A 16,313-nucleotide genomic window follows, 5' to 3' on the forward strand; every position below is an offset into this window, starting at 1 on the left:
GACCCGCATGAAAGACCCCCTAAGCTTATATTCTACCAGCTTAGGTTAAAAACTTCCCCAAGGCACAAATTCCTTTCCTTGTCCTGTGGTATAGCTGCCACCACCAAGTGATTTACACAAAAATTCAAGAAAGGGTCACTTGGAATCCCTATCCCCCCAAAATATCCCCCCCCCCTTCACTCCCTGTCCTGGGAAGGCTTGAGAATAATATACTAACCAATTGGTTAGCAATGTGAGTTCAGACCAGACCCTTTATCTTCAGGACACTAAAATCAATCAGGGTCTTAAAAGAAGAACTTTATTATAAAGAAAAAAGTAAAAGAATCACACCTGCAAAATCAGGATGGAAGGTAACTTTACAGGGTAATAAAAAGATTTAAAACACAGAGGACTCCCCCTCTGGACTCAGCTTCACAGTTACAAAAACAGGAATAAAACTACCTTTATAGCATAGGAAAATTCACAAACTAAAAACAAAAGATAACCTGATGCATGTCCTTGCCTTACTTACAATTTCTATAATTTTAGATGGATTATTCCAGGCATATTTTCAGGAGATGTTGTATCTGCTTGGTCTCTCCCTCCATTTGGAGAGGGAACAACAAAGATAGTACAAACAAAACCTTCCCCCCCAGATTTGAAAGTATAGCTGCCAAGGAGGGATTTTATGCTACTCTTTCCTTTATATTTATGACAATCCTCATCAACCCTGGCTGGAATTGAGAAAGGAAGAATGAGATTATTTTAAAGCATCAGTATTATTTAATCTTTTTACAAGAAATAGTTTTCAAAAGGTTTGTAAAACCAGTAGGGCATTAGCTTCCAGGGCTGTGGGGTGTGCACAGTACGCTTCTTTCTTCCTTGGTGTATAGCCCATTCTCTGCTCTTCCTCACTGCTGGATGGTTTCTGAATGAAATTTCAAGATCCAACATTTCAGTAAGTTTTGTTACATACCCAGGGGCAAATGCAGAAGTAAGCTGGTGCAACTCCACTGAGCACTCAGATTCTACAGTGATAGGGGGCCATATAAATACTTCATCTGTATCCCAGGGCTGCCCGATGCCCTGAATGTGCGCTGTGTGTGTAATTTTCTTTTTCTGTTTTGTTTAACAGCAAAAACGGAAACTGAGGCTTTACATCTCCAACACCTTTAACCCTGCAAAATCTGATGCTGATGACTCTGATGGCAGCATTGCATCCTGGGAGCTGCGAGTGGAAGGGAAGCTCCTGGATGATGTAAGACTTTGCTGCATATCTCTCTCCACTAAGGTTGAGAAGGGGCTGGAAGTTCCTGTTGTGTTCTGTAGGATGCTGGACTGTCACAGAGAATGCCAGTGTTAGAAAGGATATCTCCATATAGGAGTGGAAGGGCCATTACTTCTGTGAAAGCATTATGTCCAGCAGAAGCAGCAGTACAGACATAATTTTGTGGTACATGGGCGAAAACGGAGGGGAGGGGGCACGATACTGACAGAAGGAAAGAAAGGGAGAGACCCAAACATAGAAGGGGAGAAGAGGACTGCACTGGGGGAAATTCATTCCATTTGTAGATGTAGGCTGGATTTGGGCCGTACCTTGTGGGATAGGTCATGTCTAGGGAAGGCAGTGTTGCCAGGTGGTGTGACATGAGCAGGACAGGCTCCATTGTGAGGAGTAGGTTAGAGGGGCAAGAAGAGGATGTAGGGTGGTTTGTGTTCATAAGAAGTGTAAGAGAGCATATGTAGGGAGTCAGGGCCAGGTTGGATGAGGATTATTATTTTTTTATTGCAGTAGTGCCTAAAGGTCCCAATCAAGGTTTTAGTCCCCTTCTGTTAAGTGCAGAACACACATATAGCAAAGGCAGTCGGTCGTATTCTGGGGTGAAGTCCAGACCAGTGAGGGATTGTGTCACTGCCTGCCCCGCAAGCTTGGGTGCCTCTCAGTGTTGTATTGTTGTTTGGGGTGCTTACAAACAGCCTAACAGCATGCATGTCACACCTGAGTGTCTTAAGTATAGCTGCAGCCCTGGTCCAGCAGCTCTGACCTCAGCAGCCTGCCAGACCACCCCAGTCACACTCTGGCTTCCACCAGCCTTGATTCCTACTTGCAGGGTGACCCCAGCACACTCCCAATCCCGAATTTTCTTCAAACGTGTGTTCTGCGCTGTCCAGCCCTTTCCTCGACAGTTCAGATGTTAAAGGTCCATTTCCCCTGTAAAGGGTCAATATTCAACAGTTTGCTACTTTAATTGTCATTACCAAACAGTTCAGTTTAAACACAACACTGGATTGGTTTAAATTAAAAAATAAAACAAGTTTATTAATAAAAGAAGATGGGATTTTTAGTGAATTCAGGTATCATGTATTAAAGTCAGGAATGGTTACAAGAGAAACAGAATGCTTTTTGGTAACTAAAACTCAACAAGCTAGACTTGGTTCAAGTTAACATCCTTACCACATGTTCCCAGCAACATGGCTGACCAGTTTTTCAGGTCAAGATTTCTCTCCAAAGTCAAAGGGCTGGTTCATTTTTTCTTTGTAGGTAGAAGAGAGATGATTTGGGGTATTTTTGCCCCTCACTTTTATAGTCGAGTCACCCTTTAAATTGGATCCTTCTGAAGATTAACCCTCCAAGCAAAGCTTATTCAAACAGTAAAGAAGGTGACATGGAGTCTGGTGGTGAAGGAGGCTCCATGCTCTTTCTTCTTACCTGTGTTTGCTGAAATGCTGATTTGCCTTGTCTCCCTGCCATTTCCCCCCTTGCTGTCCTGAGCACCCTGTTTATTATGTATCAATTGAGATAAACACACAGTCCTCTGTTTAGGATAGACCTGTTTAACAACTTTTGCCTAGTCAGGGCAATGTGGTTTTGAAAATGTGCTATTAACATCATGCAGGGGGATTTCATAACTTTACATATAATGTTGCTACATAAATTTCACAATGGTATTACCAGCAAGTTATTAGTTTTCAGATGATACCTCACAAGACATATTTTGTACAAAGATTATTACAATAGTGAGTAGGTTGTAAATAAAGGGGGTGCTTTCGGTCACACTGTCCCTGTCCCTAAAGAGCTTACAATCTAAGTATGTGGTGGGAGGCAACAGGTGGGAAACACAAGCAAATGTATGGAGGAGAAGATAATAGTGAAACAATCACGATTAGTACAATAAGCAGCAGCTGCTGCACAGCAACTGTCAAACAATGGTATGTTTCTGGAAGGGACAGGGTGAGACTTCGACATGCTGACCACCAATGAAATAGCAAGGCAACATTTAAATCTGACAAAAGAAAATATTTTTTGTACTGTGTGTGATTAACCTATGGAGCTCACTGCCACAAGATATAATTGAGGCCTTGTGCTTTTTCAGAAAAAAAAAAAAAAGAATATCCATCCTTAAAATAGATAGGATAAACTGTCTTACTCCAGGGTACAAGTCAAAGTTTTCTGACAGAGTTAGCGGGAATCTTCTCCCATGTGCAGGTAATTCCACAATTGCCCACTATCAGGTTTCTTGCACCTTCCTCAGAAGTAGCTGGTACTGACCATTCTCAGAGACAGAGACTGGACTAGATGGACCTTGGATCCAATCCAGTCTGGGAATTCATGTTCCAGAGGAGGAGGCCACACAAAGTTAGCAGTAAGCCCATGCTGAGTTGTGTTCTTTGACATTTCTCTGTTTTCTGATTTTACAGCTCAGCAAACAGAAGCGGAAGTTTTCCTCCTTCTTTAAAAGTTTGGTCATTGAGCTGGACAAAGATCTTTATGGACCTGACAATCATTTGGTGGAGGTAGGATGCTCATGCAACCCTGACACACAACCCTGCTTCTATTGCAACTCAACAACTATGTACGCTCTTAATGCCTCCTCCCATGTTTACTTTCATTGACTCTTTCTGCTGGGATGTTAGTGGCCTTTCAAGTGGCTACCAAGCTAGGCACAGTGAGTAAGGGGTGATGGCATATGTTCTCTCTTAGGGATATGAAAGAGATTTGCCATACGTAGTATTTATGACTGTAGTGCTTAAATAATCTTCATTCAGGCATCGTAAGCAACAAAACCATGGCTTTGAGAAAGAAGACTTTGGTGTTGGAATTTTACTGGTGCTGAGACTGATTCCCTTTTATGAGGAGCCAGTCGGTGTGGATCTTTCATCTTTACTGTGAGTTCTGGATCAAGGAACTTACATGATGTATTGGCTAATGAAGATAAGAACTTAAAAAGTTGTGAATAAGCATCCATTGCAAATTGATAGTATTGTAAGTGCCATGTTTTATTTTTAAATTCAACACTGTGTGAAGTCCTTCCTAGAAAAAAAAATGTGTGTGTGTGTGTGTGAAAGTTTGTGTAGCAATTGTTTTGGCCATGTTATGGTTCCAGTTTTAAATATTAGTTTGGTTTATGAATATATAAATTCTGTTATATATTGCCATTGCATCTACAGTCAGTAGCTGAGGGAAGGGCATTAAGCAAGTCCATGAGGGAATTAGGCAGTCCGTGCTGCTGGGTGCAGCCTACAAGTATATGTATGGCCTATATCTTTTAACTGGCCACAGCAGCAAAAAGGGGAGTCACAAAGGCAGCCCATCTGAGCACTTTGCATCTGAAATTATTGAGCTTTATTCAAAGATGGCAAACAAGGTCAAAACCAGTGGCTCTACTCTTGGATCTGTCATGAGATAGGCACTGGCAATGTCTGAAGCTTGTTCTTGCCATCTAGTATGCCACCTGGAGGTGATATTGAGGATTAAATACATTTTCCAGTGGAGGTACATGTAGCATGTCTTGCACCTTAAGGGGCAGATTTCGCAAGGTGACTTATCATCTGATGTCACGGGGCAGTGTTGAACAGGACGAACAGCCAGGCCTGGTTCGTTGGTTGGTCTCCTTGTTATATGCATATGTCAGGACTGAGATCCCCACTTTGAACTTTAGGGTACAAATGTAGGGGCCTGCATAATCTATCTACTTCCAGCTCGGCTTTCCAAGCAGCTAGAAGGAAAAAAAAATCTCACTGGCTTTTGGGTTTAAAATGATCCCACCGCTGCCACCATGTCAGGACTGAGATCCCCACTTTGAACTTTAGGGTACAAATGTAGGGGCCTGCATAAAAACTTTTAAGCTTAATTACCAGCTTAGCTCTGGTTCGGCTGCCACCATTTTCAATGGATTCCCTCCCTGGGAAACCTTGAAAAACCTTCACCAAATCCCTGGTGAAAACAAATCCAACCCCTTGGATTTAAAACAAGGGGAAATTAACCATTCCCCTCCTTCCTCCCACCAACTCCTGGTGAATCAAGATCCAAAACCCCTTTGGATCTAAAACAAGGAAAAAATCAATCAGGTTTTTAAAAAAAAGGTTTTTAATTAAAGAAAAAGGTAAAAATTATCTCTGTAAAATCAGTATGGAAATCAACCTTACAGGGTAATCAAACTTAAAGAGCTCAGAGGACTCCCCTCTAGTCTTAGGTTTAAAGTACAGCAAACAAAGAGAAACACTCTAGTAAAAGGTACATTTACAAGTTAAGAAAACAAAGGAAAACTAACACGCCTTGCCTGGCTATTTACTTACAAGTTTAAAATAGGAAAAACTTGCTTAGAAAAATGTGAAAAACCTGGATTAATGTCTGGTCCCTCTCAGTCCCCGAGAACGAACACACTCCCAAACAAAAAACACAAACAAAAGCCTTCCCCCCCCAAGATTTAAAAGTATCTTGTCCCCTTATTGGTCCTTTAGGTCAGATGCCAGCCAGGTTACCTGAGCTTCTTAACCCTTTACAGGGAAAAGGATTTTGGAGTCTCTGGCCAGGAGGGATTTATAGTACTGTACACAAAACAGCTATTACCCTTCCCTTTATAGTTATGACAGCATAGTTTCATTCAGATGAGTGTCTGCTAGTCCTGTGTGAAAAGAGCTGGGCCACACTGGGGAGCAGTAGTCTGCTACAGAATAGCACAAGGCAAGAACAGAGTTTCTTAGTGTTTCCACATTGGCTCCCCAGGTAGAACCAGCTAATTTGCTGATCAGATTATTACTTTTTTTTAATTCAATTGAAAATAAACTTTGTTAATGAAACACATGTATTGACTAGGACTGTCAAGCGATTAAAAAAATTATTGTGATTAATTGCATGATTAAAAACATAATCACAATTAATCATGCTGTTAATAATAGAATACCATTTATTTAAATATTTTTGATGTTTTCTACATTTTTAAATATATTGATTTTAATTACAACACAGAATACAAAGTGTACTGTTCTCACTTTATATTTATTTTTGATTACAAATATTTACACTGTAAAAAACAAAAGAAATAATATCATAGAATCATAGAATATTAGGGTTGGAAGAGACCTCAGGAGGTCATCTAGTCCAGTCCCCTGCTCAACGCAGGACCAATCCCCAACTAAATCATCCCAGCCAGGGTTTTGTCAAGCCTGACCTTAAAAACCTCTAAGGATGGAGATTCCACCACTTCCCTAGGCAACTGATTCCAGTGCTTCACCACCCTCCTAGTGAAATAGTGCTTCCTAATATCCAACCTAGACCTCCCCCACTGCAACTTGAGACCATTGCTTCTTGTTCTGACGTCTGCCACCACTGAGAACAGCCGAGCTCCATCCTCTTTGGAACCCCCATTCAGGTAGTTGAAGGCTGCTATCAAATCCCCCTTCACTCTTCTCTTCTGCAGACTAAATAACCTCAGTTCCCTCAGCCTCTCCTTGTAAGTCATATGCCCCAGGCCCCTAATCATTTTCGTTGCCCTCGGCTGGACTCTTTCCAGTTTTTCCACATCCCTTCTGTAGTGGGGGGACCAAAACTGGATGCAGTACTCCAGGTGTGGCCTCACCAGTGTTGAATAGAGAGGAATAATCACTTCCCTCGATCTGCTGGCAATGCTCCTACTAATACAGCCCAATATGCCATTGGCCTTCTTGGCAGCGGGGGAACGCTGCTGATTCATATCCAGCTTCTCATCCACTGTAATCCCCAGGTCCTTTTCTGCGGAACTGCTGCTTAGCCAGTCAGTCCCCAGCCTGTAGCGGTGCATGGGATTCTTTCTTCCTAAGTGCAGGACTCTGCACTTGTCCTTGTTAAACCTCATCAGATTTCATTTGGCCCAATCCTCCAATTTGTCTAGGTCACTCTGGACCCTATCCCTACCCTCCTGCATATCTACCTCTCCTCCCAGCTTAATGTCATCTGCGAACTTGCTGAGGGTACAATGAATCCCATCATCCAGATCATTAATAAAGATGTTGAACAAAACCGGCCCCAGGTTTTCAATTCCCCCATTGCAAGTACTGTAGTGCAATCTCTTTATCATGAAAGTTGAACTTACAAATTTAGAATTATGTACAAAAAAATAACTGCATTCAAAAATAAAACAAGTCTCTCAGTCCTACTTCAGCCAATTGCTCAGACAAACAAGTTTGGTTGCAATTTGCAGGAGATATGCTGCCCGCTTCTTGTTTACAATGTCAGCAGAAAGTGAGAACAGGCATTCGCATGGCACTGTTGTAGCTGGTATCGCAAGATATTTACGTGCCAGATGCACTAAAGATTCATATGTCCATTTATGTTTCAACCACCATTCCAGAGGACATGCGTCCATGCTGATGACGGGTTCTACTTGATAACAATCCAAAGCAGAGCAGATTGACGCATGTTCATTTTCATCATCTGAGTCACATGCCACCAGCAAAAGGTTGATTTTCTTTTTTTGGTGGTTCATGTTCTGTAGTTTCCACATCGGGGTGTTGCTCTTTTAAGACTTCTGAAAGCATTCTCCACACCTCATCCCGCTCAGATTTTTGACAGCACTTCAGATTCTTAAATCTTGGGTCGTGTTTTGGAGCTATTTTTAGAAATCTCACATTGGTACCTTTTTTGTGTTTTGTCAAATGTGCTGTGAAAGTGTTCTTAAAACGAACATGTGCTGGGTCATCATCCGAGACTGCTGTAACATGGGGTGGGGGATGGGTGTTCCACGACCACCACTCCCAAGAGAAGGAGGTAGGTGGCGGTGGTTGGGGACTCCCTCCAAAGGAGGACCGAGTCATCTATCTGCTGTCCCGACTGGGAAAACCGAGAAGTGTGCTGCTTGCCAGGACCTAGGATTCACGATGTGACGGAGAGACTGCTGAGACTCATCAGTCCCTTGAGTCGCTACCCCTTCATGCTTCTCCACGTGAGCACCAATGATACTGTCAAGAATGACCTTGAGCAGATCACTGCAGACTACGTGGCTCTGGGAAGAAGGATAAAGGAGTTTGAGGCGCAAGTGGTGTTCTCGTCCATTCTCCCTGTGGAAGGAAAAGGCCCACGTAGAGACCGTTGAATCGCGGAAGTCAACAAATGGCTACGCAAGTGGTGTCGGAGAGAGGGCTTTGGATTCTTTGACCATGGGATGGTGTTCCAAGAGAAAGGAGTGCTAGGCAGAGACGGGCTCCACCTAACTAAGAGAGGGAAGAGCATCTTCGCCAGCAGGCTGGCTAACCTAGTGAGGGGGGCTTTAAACTTGGCTTACCGGGCGAAGGAGACCAAAGCCCTGAGGTAAGTGGGATACCATGAGGAAGCATGAGCAGGAGAGCACAAGAGGGGAAGACTCCTGCCTCATACTGAGAAAGCAGGACGATCAGCAAGTTATCTTAAGTGCCTATACACAAATACAAAAAGCCTGGGAAACAAGCAGGGAGAACTGGAAGTCCTGGCACAGTCAAGGAATTATGATGTGATTGGAATAACAGAGACTTGGTGGGATAACTCACATGACTGGAGTACTGTCATGGATGGATAGAAACTGTTCAGGAAGGACATGCTGGGCAGAAAAGGTGGGGGAGTTGCATTGTATGTAAGAGAGCATATGACTGCTCAGAGCTCCGGTATGAAACTGCAGAAAAACCTCAGAGTCTCTGGATTAAGTTGAGAAGTGTGAGCAACAAGGGTGATGTCGTGGTGGGAGTTTGCTATAGACCACCAGACCAGAGGGATGAGGTGGACGAGGCTTTCTTCCGGCAACTAACAGAAGTTACTAGATCGCAGGCCCTGGTTCTCATGGGAGACTTTAATCACCCTGATATCTGCTGGGAGAGCAATATAGCGGTGAACAGACAATCCAGGAAGTTTTTGGAAAGTGTAGGGGACAATTTCCTGGTGCAAGTGCTGGAGGAACCAACTAGGGGCAGAGCTCTTCTTGACATGCTTCTCACAAACCGGGAAGAATTAGTAGGAGAAGCAAAAGTGGATGGGAACCTGGGAGGCAGTGACCGTGAGATGGTAGAGTTCAGGATCCTGACACAAGGAAGAAAGGAGAGCAGCAGTATACAGACCCTGGACTTCAGAAAAGCAGACTTTCACTGCGGGAGGGGGGCCTGACGACGTCCCAAGAACCACCCGCAACAATGTTTTTGCCCCATCAGGCAACCAGACTGCTGGCACTAAACATTAAAAAGGTTGTAGAGCAGTTTTTAAACTAGGAGATGGGGGAAAGCCGACTGCTGCAGAGGAGCATGTGGATCGGACAGAGACTTCTCTTAGGGGAGAGTCTAATGATAGAGAATCTCCAGGTTATAGTCAGGAGCAGAGGATGGAGGAGGATAATGTAAGGGCCAGATCAGATGATAAACATTCACATAAAAAAGAATCTGACACATCAGAAAAGGGCAGACAAATAAACAGTGACAAGTTTTTAAAGTGCTTGTACACAAATGCTAGAAGTCTAAATAATAAGATGGGTAAACTAGAGTGCCTTCTGATAAAGGAGAATATTGATATAATAGGTGTGATGAACTGGGACTGTTCTTAATATGGTCTTTGAATGCTGAGTGGGGAGTGCTGGCTGGGAAGACAGGGGAGTGTGGCTAGGATGGTCTGCATGGGGGGATGCAAGACTGGCCGTGAGGGAGAATACATGAGCATGTAACGTGAGAACCCAGAAAGGGGTTAGAGGCCAGGTGACACCTTTACCCGGGAAACTGGACAAAAGCTGTGGGAGGGGACGCTGGGGAGGGAGGTTCAGAGCTGGCTGATGGAATGGCTGGGAGGCAGACAGGGCTCTGACCTCCCAAGGGGGCTGTGGTGCCCTGAGACCCCAAGATGGACCTAACTGGGGGGGTCCTGTTGTCTGTGCCTGCAAGACCTGTCTTGGACTGTGTTCCTGTCGTCTAAATAAACCTTCTGCTTTACTGTCTGGCTGAGAGTCATGGTGAATAGCAGGAAGCGGGGGGTGCAGGGCCTTGTGTCCCCGCACACTCCGTGACAACTGGTGGTAGAGGTGGGATCTACTGCACCCTGTGGACGGCGCTTCCTGCCGTAAGTGACTGGGGAGCAGTAAAACGAAGGGGGATTGACGGGGACTAGGCATGCTGAAGAGTCAGAGAGAGACGGTTTCAGGGGGCGATTCACCCCTGGGAGTGTGTGACCAGCGAGAAGGACTTTTGCAGTAACAGGGTCTCCCAGGGGATCGCAAGGGAGGTGGTGACCTCGAGACGGGCTGGCACACTAGGGGTTCTCCTTGGAAACTGGGGAGCGGTGAGCACCCAGGCCTGTGAGTGGCCAGCAGGAAGATGTATGCCAAGCGGCTTAAGAGCGACCTGGTCGAGCTGTGCAAGCAGAGGGGGCTGCGCAGTGGGAGGTTCACCAAAGAACAGCTCATTGCACAGCTGGAGGAGGGAGATCGCTCGAATGAACTGATCCCTGTCTCTGAGGGAAGCAGCCTGGTAAATGCAGCGCCAGCACCAGTGTCTGTCCCATCTGGAAGTGGTCAGCCAGATGCTGAGGGCTTCCTGAGACCCCTCCTTCCTATGCCTAGGGGAAGGGTGGGTAGGAGCCCAGCAAATCCTGAGGGCACCGTGACCCCCCCGGCCAGCAGGGGATCCTCCCGGCGACGCTCGGCATCCATGGAGCGGAAGCAGCTGGAATGGGAAAAAGAGCTAAAACTAAGAGAGCTGGCAGATCGTGAACAACAGAGACAGCATGAACAGGAGGAGAAAGAGAAACAGAGGCAGCATGAAGAGAAACAGAGGCAGCATAAAAAGACACAGAGGCATCATGAGCTGGAACTGGCCAGGCTGAGAGGCAGCGAGCCCCCGGCTGCAGTGAATGAGGGGGGACCCAAGGCTGCAAAGAGCTTTGATAAGTGCATCCTGGCCCCACGCAAGGAGGGGGAGGACATGGATGACTTCCTGGATGCCTTTGAGATGGCCTGCGAGCTGCACCAGGTTGATCCTGCAGACAGACTCTGGGTTCTCACCCCCTTACTGGACCCCAAAGCCGTGGCATTGTATCGCCAACTGGAAGAGGCGGAGAAAGGGGACTACGAGCTATTCAAAAAGGCCCTGCTACGTGAGTTTGGGCTGACTCCTGAGATGTACCAGGAAAGGTTCCGGAGTCAGGATAAAACCCCTGAGATCTCCTATCTGCAACTAGCCGTCCGCATGGAGGGATATGCCAGCAAGTGGGCAGATGGGGCCCAAACGAAGGAGGACCTGGTTAAACTGCTGGTACTGGAGCAACTGTATGAGTGTTGCCCATCAGACCTGAGGCTGTGGTTGAGGGACAAAAAGGCAGAGAACCCGCAACACGCAGGCCAGCTGGCCGATGAGTTTGTAAAGAGCCGGTCAGGGGATAACAGGGAGGAGTCCCAAAGGAACAGCCCCACCACAATGCAGAGAGAGGGTCACCATGGGACCTCCCAGTGGTGAAATATGGAAAACCCCCACCAAAGGGGAACATCCAGCGTCAGGTCCATCTGACCCGCTCGAGGGGACCCACAGGACATGGGCTGCTATCACTGTGGCCAAAGAGGCCACATACGGGCCCAGTGCCTCAGGCTCAGGGACAGACTGAACGGTCCCAACCCACAGAGGGTTGACTGGGTAGAGACCCAGACGGACAAGGGGAAGATGGCCCAGGCAAAGGGGGCTGACAGCTTCCCAAAGGCTCAGGAGAGAAGAGGGCCCCAGGCTAGCTCCTCTGGGGGGCTGGATGCTCCAGACTCAGAGGTTTTGGTTTATACGGTGGGCGCGGGGCTGTCCCTCCGGAGAGAGTACCTTGTTCCCCTGAAAGTGGATGCGGGGAAGGTCAATGGATACTGGGATACGGGCGCTGAGGTGACGCTGGCCCGGCCCAAGGTGGTGGCCCCAGATTGGGTGGTGTCCAACACCTACCTGACCCTAATGGGGGTGGGTGGGACCCCAGTCAAAGTGCCCGTGGCAAGGGTACACCTTAAGTGGGGGGCCAAGGAGGGCCCCAAGGATGTGGGGGTACACCCGTATTTGCCCACTGAGGTGTTGATGGGGGGGACCTGGAGGACTGGCCAAGCAACCCCCAGGGTGCCCTGGTTGTGACCCGTAGTCAGAGCCGGCGAGGGGCACTGCACCCTGACCTTGGGGAGGGTGCCTTGCTCGAGGCGCAGGACCCTAACCTGGTGGGGAGGGAACGCCCAGGGACACGGCTCAGGGAGGCTGGGGCTTCAGACCCAGCCGGTGAGAGAGAGCAGGTGGCCATACCTGTCCCAGCAGCTGAGTTCCAGGCCAAGTTGCAGCAAGATCCCTCCTTGCGGAAGTTAAGGGACCTGGCCGACCTCAGTGTGGTACAGACCTGGGGAGAGGTTGCTGGAAAAGGTTCTTGTAGGAGAAGGGGTTCCTGTACCGAGAATGGGCTCCCCCGGGGAAAATGGAGTCAGGGGGAATCAGGAGACAGCTGGTGGTACCCCAGAAGTATCGCCGCCAGCTGCTGTACCAGGCCCACGACATTACTCTCTCAGGGCACTAGGGAACCTAGCGTACCCAGCAGAGGCTGCTACAGAACTTTCACTGGCCTGGGGTCTTTATTACTGTCCGACAGTACTGCCGATCCTGTGACCCCTGTCAGAGGGGGAGGAAGGCCCGGGACAAGGGAAAAACAGCTTTAAGACCCTTGCCCAGCATAGAGGATCCTTTCCAGAGGGTGGCCAAGGTTAAAAGGGGGGCTCTGAACCAAGAGAGCCCGAATCACAAACCTCCAGACTGGAACGCTGGGAGAAGACCCCAGACCAGTTGGAACCCCAGGGATATTGGGGTGGGAAAAGGGCACAGGCCACATAAACCTTCCCACATCTGAACTACGAGTGCCATCGAGCACACCCAACCTAAGGGGGGGCGTGAAACTGGAAGGTGTAATTCTCACCAAGGAATGGGAGGGATGCTAGGGCATCCACGGGAACAGGGATAGGTTTGAACTTCCCCAGGTCAAAGGGGGGAGAGATGTGATGAACTGGGACTGTTCTTAATGTGGTCTTTGAATGCTGAGTGGGGAGTGCTGGCTGAGAAGACAGGGGAGTGTGGCTAGGATGGTCTGCATGGGGGGATGCAAGACTGGTGGTGAGGGAGAATACCTGAGCATGTAACTTGAGAACCCAGGAAGGGACTAGAGGCCAGGTGACACCTCTGCCCGGGAAACTGGGCAAAGGCTGTGGGAGGGGACGCTGGGGAGGGAGGTTCAGAGCTGGCTGATGGAATGGCTGGGAGGCAGATGGGGCTCTGACCTCCCAAGGGGGCTGGGGTACCCTGAGACCCCAAGATGGACCTAACTGGGGGGGATCCTGTTGTCTTGGACTGTGTTCCTGTCGTCTAAATAAACCTGTCTTGGACTGTGTTCCTGTCGTCTAAATAAACCTTCTGCTTTACTGTCTGGCTGAGAGTCATGGTGAATCGCAGGAAGCCTGGGGTGCAGGGCCTTGTGTCCCCCCACACTCCGTGACAATAGGCATCACAGAAACCTGGTGGGCTGAGAGCAATCAATGGGACACAATCATTCCGGAGTACAAAATATATCAGAAGGACAAAACAGGTTGTGCGGGGGGAGGGGAGGGGAGTGGCACTATATGTGAAAGAAAATGTAGAATCAAATGAAGTAAAATTCTTAAGTGAATCCACATGTTCCGTAGAATCTCTATGGATAGAAATTTCATGCTCTAATAAGAATATAACATTAGGGATCTATTATAGACCACCTGACCAGGACAGTGATAGTGATGATGAAATGCTAAGGGAAATTAGAGAGGCTAGCAAAATTAAGAACTCAATAATAGTGCGGGATTTCAATTATCCCCATATTGACTGGGAACATTTCAGTTCAGGATGAAATGCAGAAATAAAATTTCTTGATACTTTAAATGGCTGCTTCATGGAGCAGCTGGTACGGGAACCCACAAGGGGAGAGGCAACTCTAGAGTTAGTCCTGAGCGGAGCGCAGGAGCTGGTCCAAGAGGTAACTATAACAGGACCACTTGGAAATAGTGACCATAATACAATAGCATTCAACATCCCTGTGGTGGGAAGAACATCTCAACAGCTCAACACTGTGGCATTTAATTTCAAAAGGGGGAACTATGCAAAAATGAGGGGGTTAGTTAAACAGAAGTTAAAAAGTACAGTGACTAAAGTGAAATTCCTGCAAGCTGCATGGGTGCTTTTTAAAGACACCATAATATAGGCCCAACTTCAATGTATACCCCAAATTAAGAAACACAATAAAAGAACTAAAAAAGGGCCACCGTAGCTTAACAACCATGTAAAAGAAGCAGTGAGAGATAAAAAGACTTCCTTTAAAAAGTGGAAGTCAAATCCTAGTGAGGCAAATAGAAAGGAGCATAAACACTGCCAAATTAAGTGCAAGAATGTAATAAGAAAAGCCAAAGAGGAGTTTGAAGAACCGCTAGCCAAAAACTCCAAAGGTAATAACAAAATGTTTTTTAAGTATATCAGAAGCAGGAAGCCTGCTAAACAACCAGTGGGGCCCCTTGATGATCGAGATTCAAAAGGAGCACTTAAAGACGATAAAGTCATTGTGGAGAAACTAAATGGATTCTTTGCTTCAGTCTTCACAGCTGAGGGTATTAGGGAGATTCCCAAACCTGAGCCGGCTTTTGTAGGTGACAAATCTGAGGAACTGTCACAGATTAAAGTGTCACTAGAGGAGGTTTTGGAATTAATTGATAAACTTAACATTAACAAGTCACCGGGACCAGATGGCATTCACCCAAGAGTTCTGAAAGAACTCAGATGTGAAGTTGCGGAACTATTAACTAAGGTTTGTAACCTGTCCTTTAGATCGGCTTCTGTACCCAATGACTGGAAGTTAGCTAATGTAACACCAGTATTTAAAAAGGGCTCTAGAGGTGATCCCGGCAATTGCAGACTGGTAAGTCTAACGTCGGTAGCGGGCAAATTAGTCAAAACAATAGTTAAGAATAAAATTGTCAGACACAGAAAAACAAACTGTTGAGCAATAGTTAACATGGTTTCTGTAAAGGGAAATCATGTCTTATTAATCTATTAGAGTTCTTTGAAGGGGTCAGCAAACATGTGGACAAGGGGGATCCAGTGGACATAGATTTAGATTAGATTAGATTTCCAGAAAGCCTTTGACAAAGGCTATTACGTAAATTAAGCTGTCATGGGATAAAAGGGAAAGTCCTTTCGTGGATTGAGAACTGGTTAAAAGACCAGGAACAAGGGGTAGGAATTAATGGTAAATTCTCTGAATGGAGAGGGGTAACTACTGGTGTTCCACAAGGGTCAGTCCTCGGACCAATCCTATTCAACTTATTTATAAATTGATCTGGAGAAAGGGATAAACAGTGAGGTGGCAAAGTTTGCAGATGTTACTAAACTGCTCAAGATAGTTAAGACCAAAGCAGACTGTGACAAACTTCAAAATGATCTCACAAAACTAAGTGATTGGGCAACAAAATGGCAAATGAAATTTAATGTGGATAAATGTAAAGTAATGCACATTGGAAAAAATAACCCCAACTATACATATAATATGATGGGGGCTAATTTAGCTACAACAAGTCAGGAAAAAGATCTTGGAGTCATCGTGGATAGTTCTCTGAAGATGTCCACGCAATGTGCAGAGGCGGTCAAAAAAGCAAACAGGATGTTAGGGATTATTAAAAAGGGAATAGAGAATAAGACTGATAATATATTATTGCCCTTATATAAATCGATGGTACGCTCACATCTCGAATATTGCGTACAGATGTGGTTTCCTCATCTCAAAAAAGATCTACCGGCACTAGAAAAGGTTCAGAAAAGGGCAACTAAAATGATTAGGGGTTTGAACTGGTCCCATATGAGGAGAGATTAAAGAGGCTAGGACTCTTCAGCTTGGAAAACAGGAGACTAAGGGGGGATATGATAGAGGAATATAAAATCATGTGTGGTGTGGAGAAACTGGGTAAGGAAAAGTTATTTACTTATTCCCATAATACAAGAACTAGGGGTCACCAAATGAAATTAATAGGCAGCAGGTTTAAAACAAATACAAGGAAGTT

At 46.2% G+C, this 16,313-nt stretch overlaps 1 protein-coding gene across 11 annotated transcripts in view; it reads left to right on the forward strand.

Annotated features, from left to right (window-relative positions):
* SMARCD3 (SWI/SNF related, matrix associated, actin dependent regulator of chromatin, subfamily d, member 3) overlaps nt 1-16,313 on the forward strand; it is a 223,189-nt gene that overhangs the window by 139,368 nt on the left and 67,508 nt on the right. For all 11 annotated transcript variants that reach the window (XM_054017007.1, XM_054017008.1, XM_054017005.1 and 8 more), the window contains 2 exons: nt 1,115-1,237; nt 3,679-3,774. In XM_054017007.1, the coding sequence (XP_053872982.1) occupies nt 1,115-1,237; nt 3,679-3,774 (219 nt within the window). The remainder of the gene's footprint in view (nt 1-1,114; nt 1,238-3,678; nt 3,775-16,313) is intronic.

Source organism: Malaclemys terrapin, chromosome 2, assembly GCF_027887155.1.
Source record: "Malaclemys terrapin pileata isolate rMalTer1 chromosome 2, rMalTer1.hap1, whole genome shotgun sequence".
Lineage (NCBI taxonomy): Eukaryota > Metazoa > Chordata > Testudines > Emydidae > Malaclemys > Malaclemys terrapin.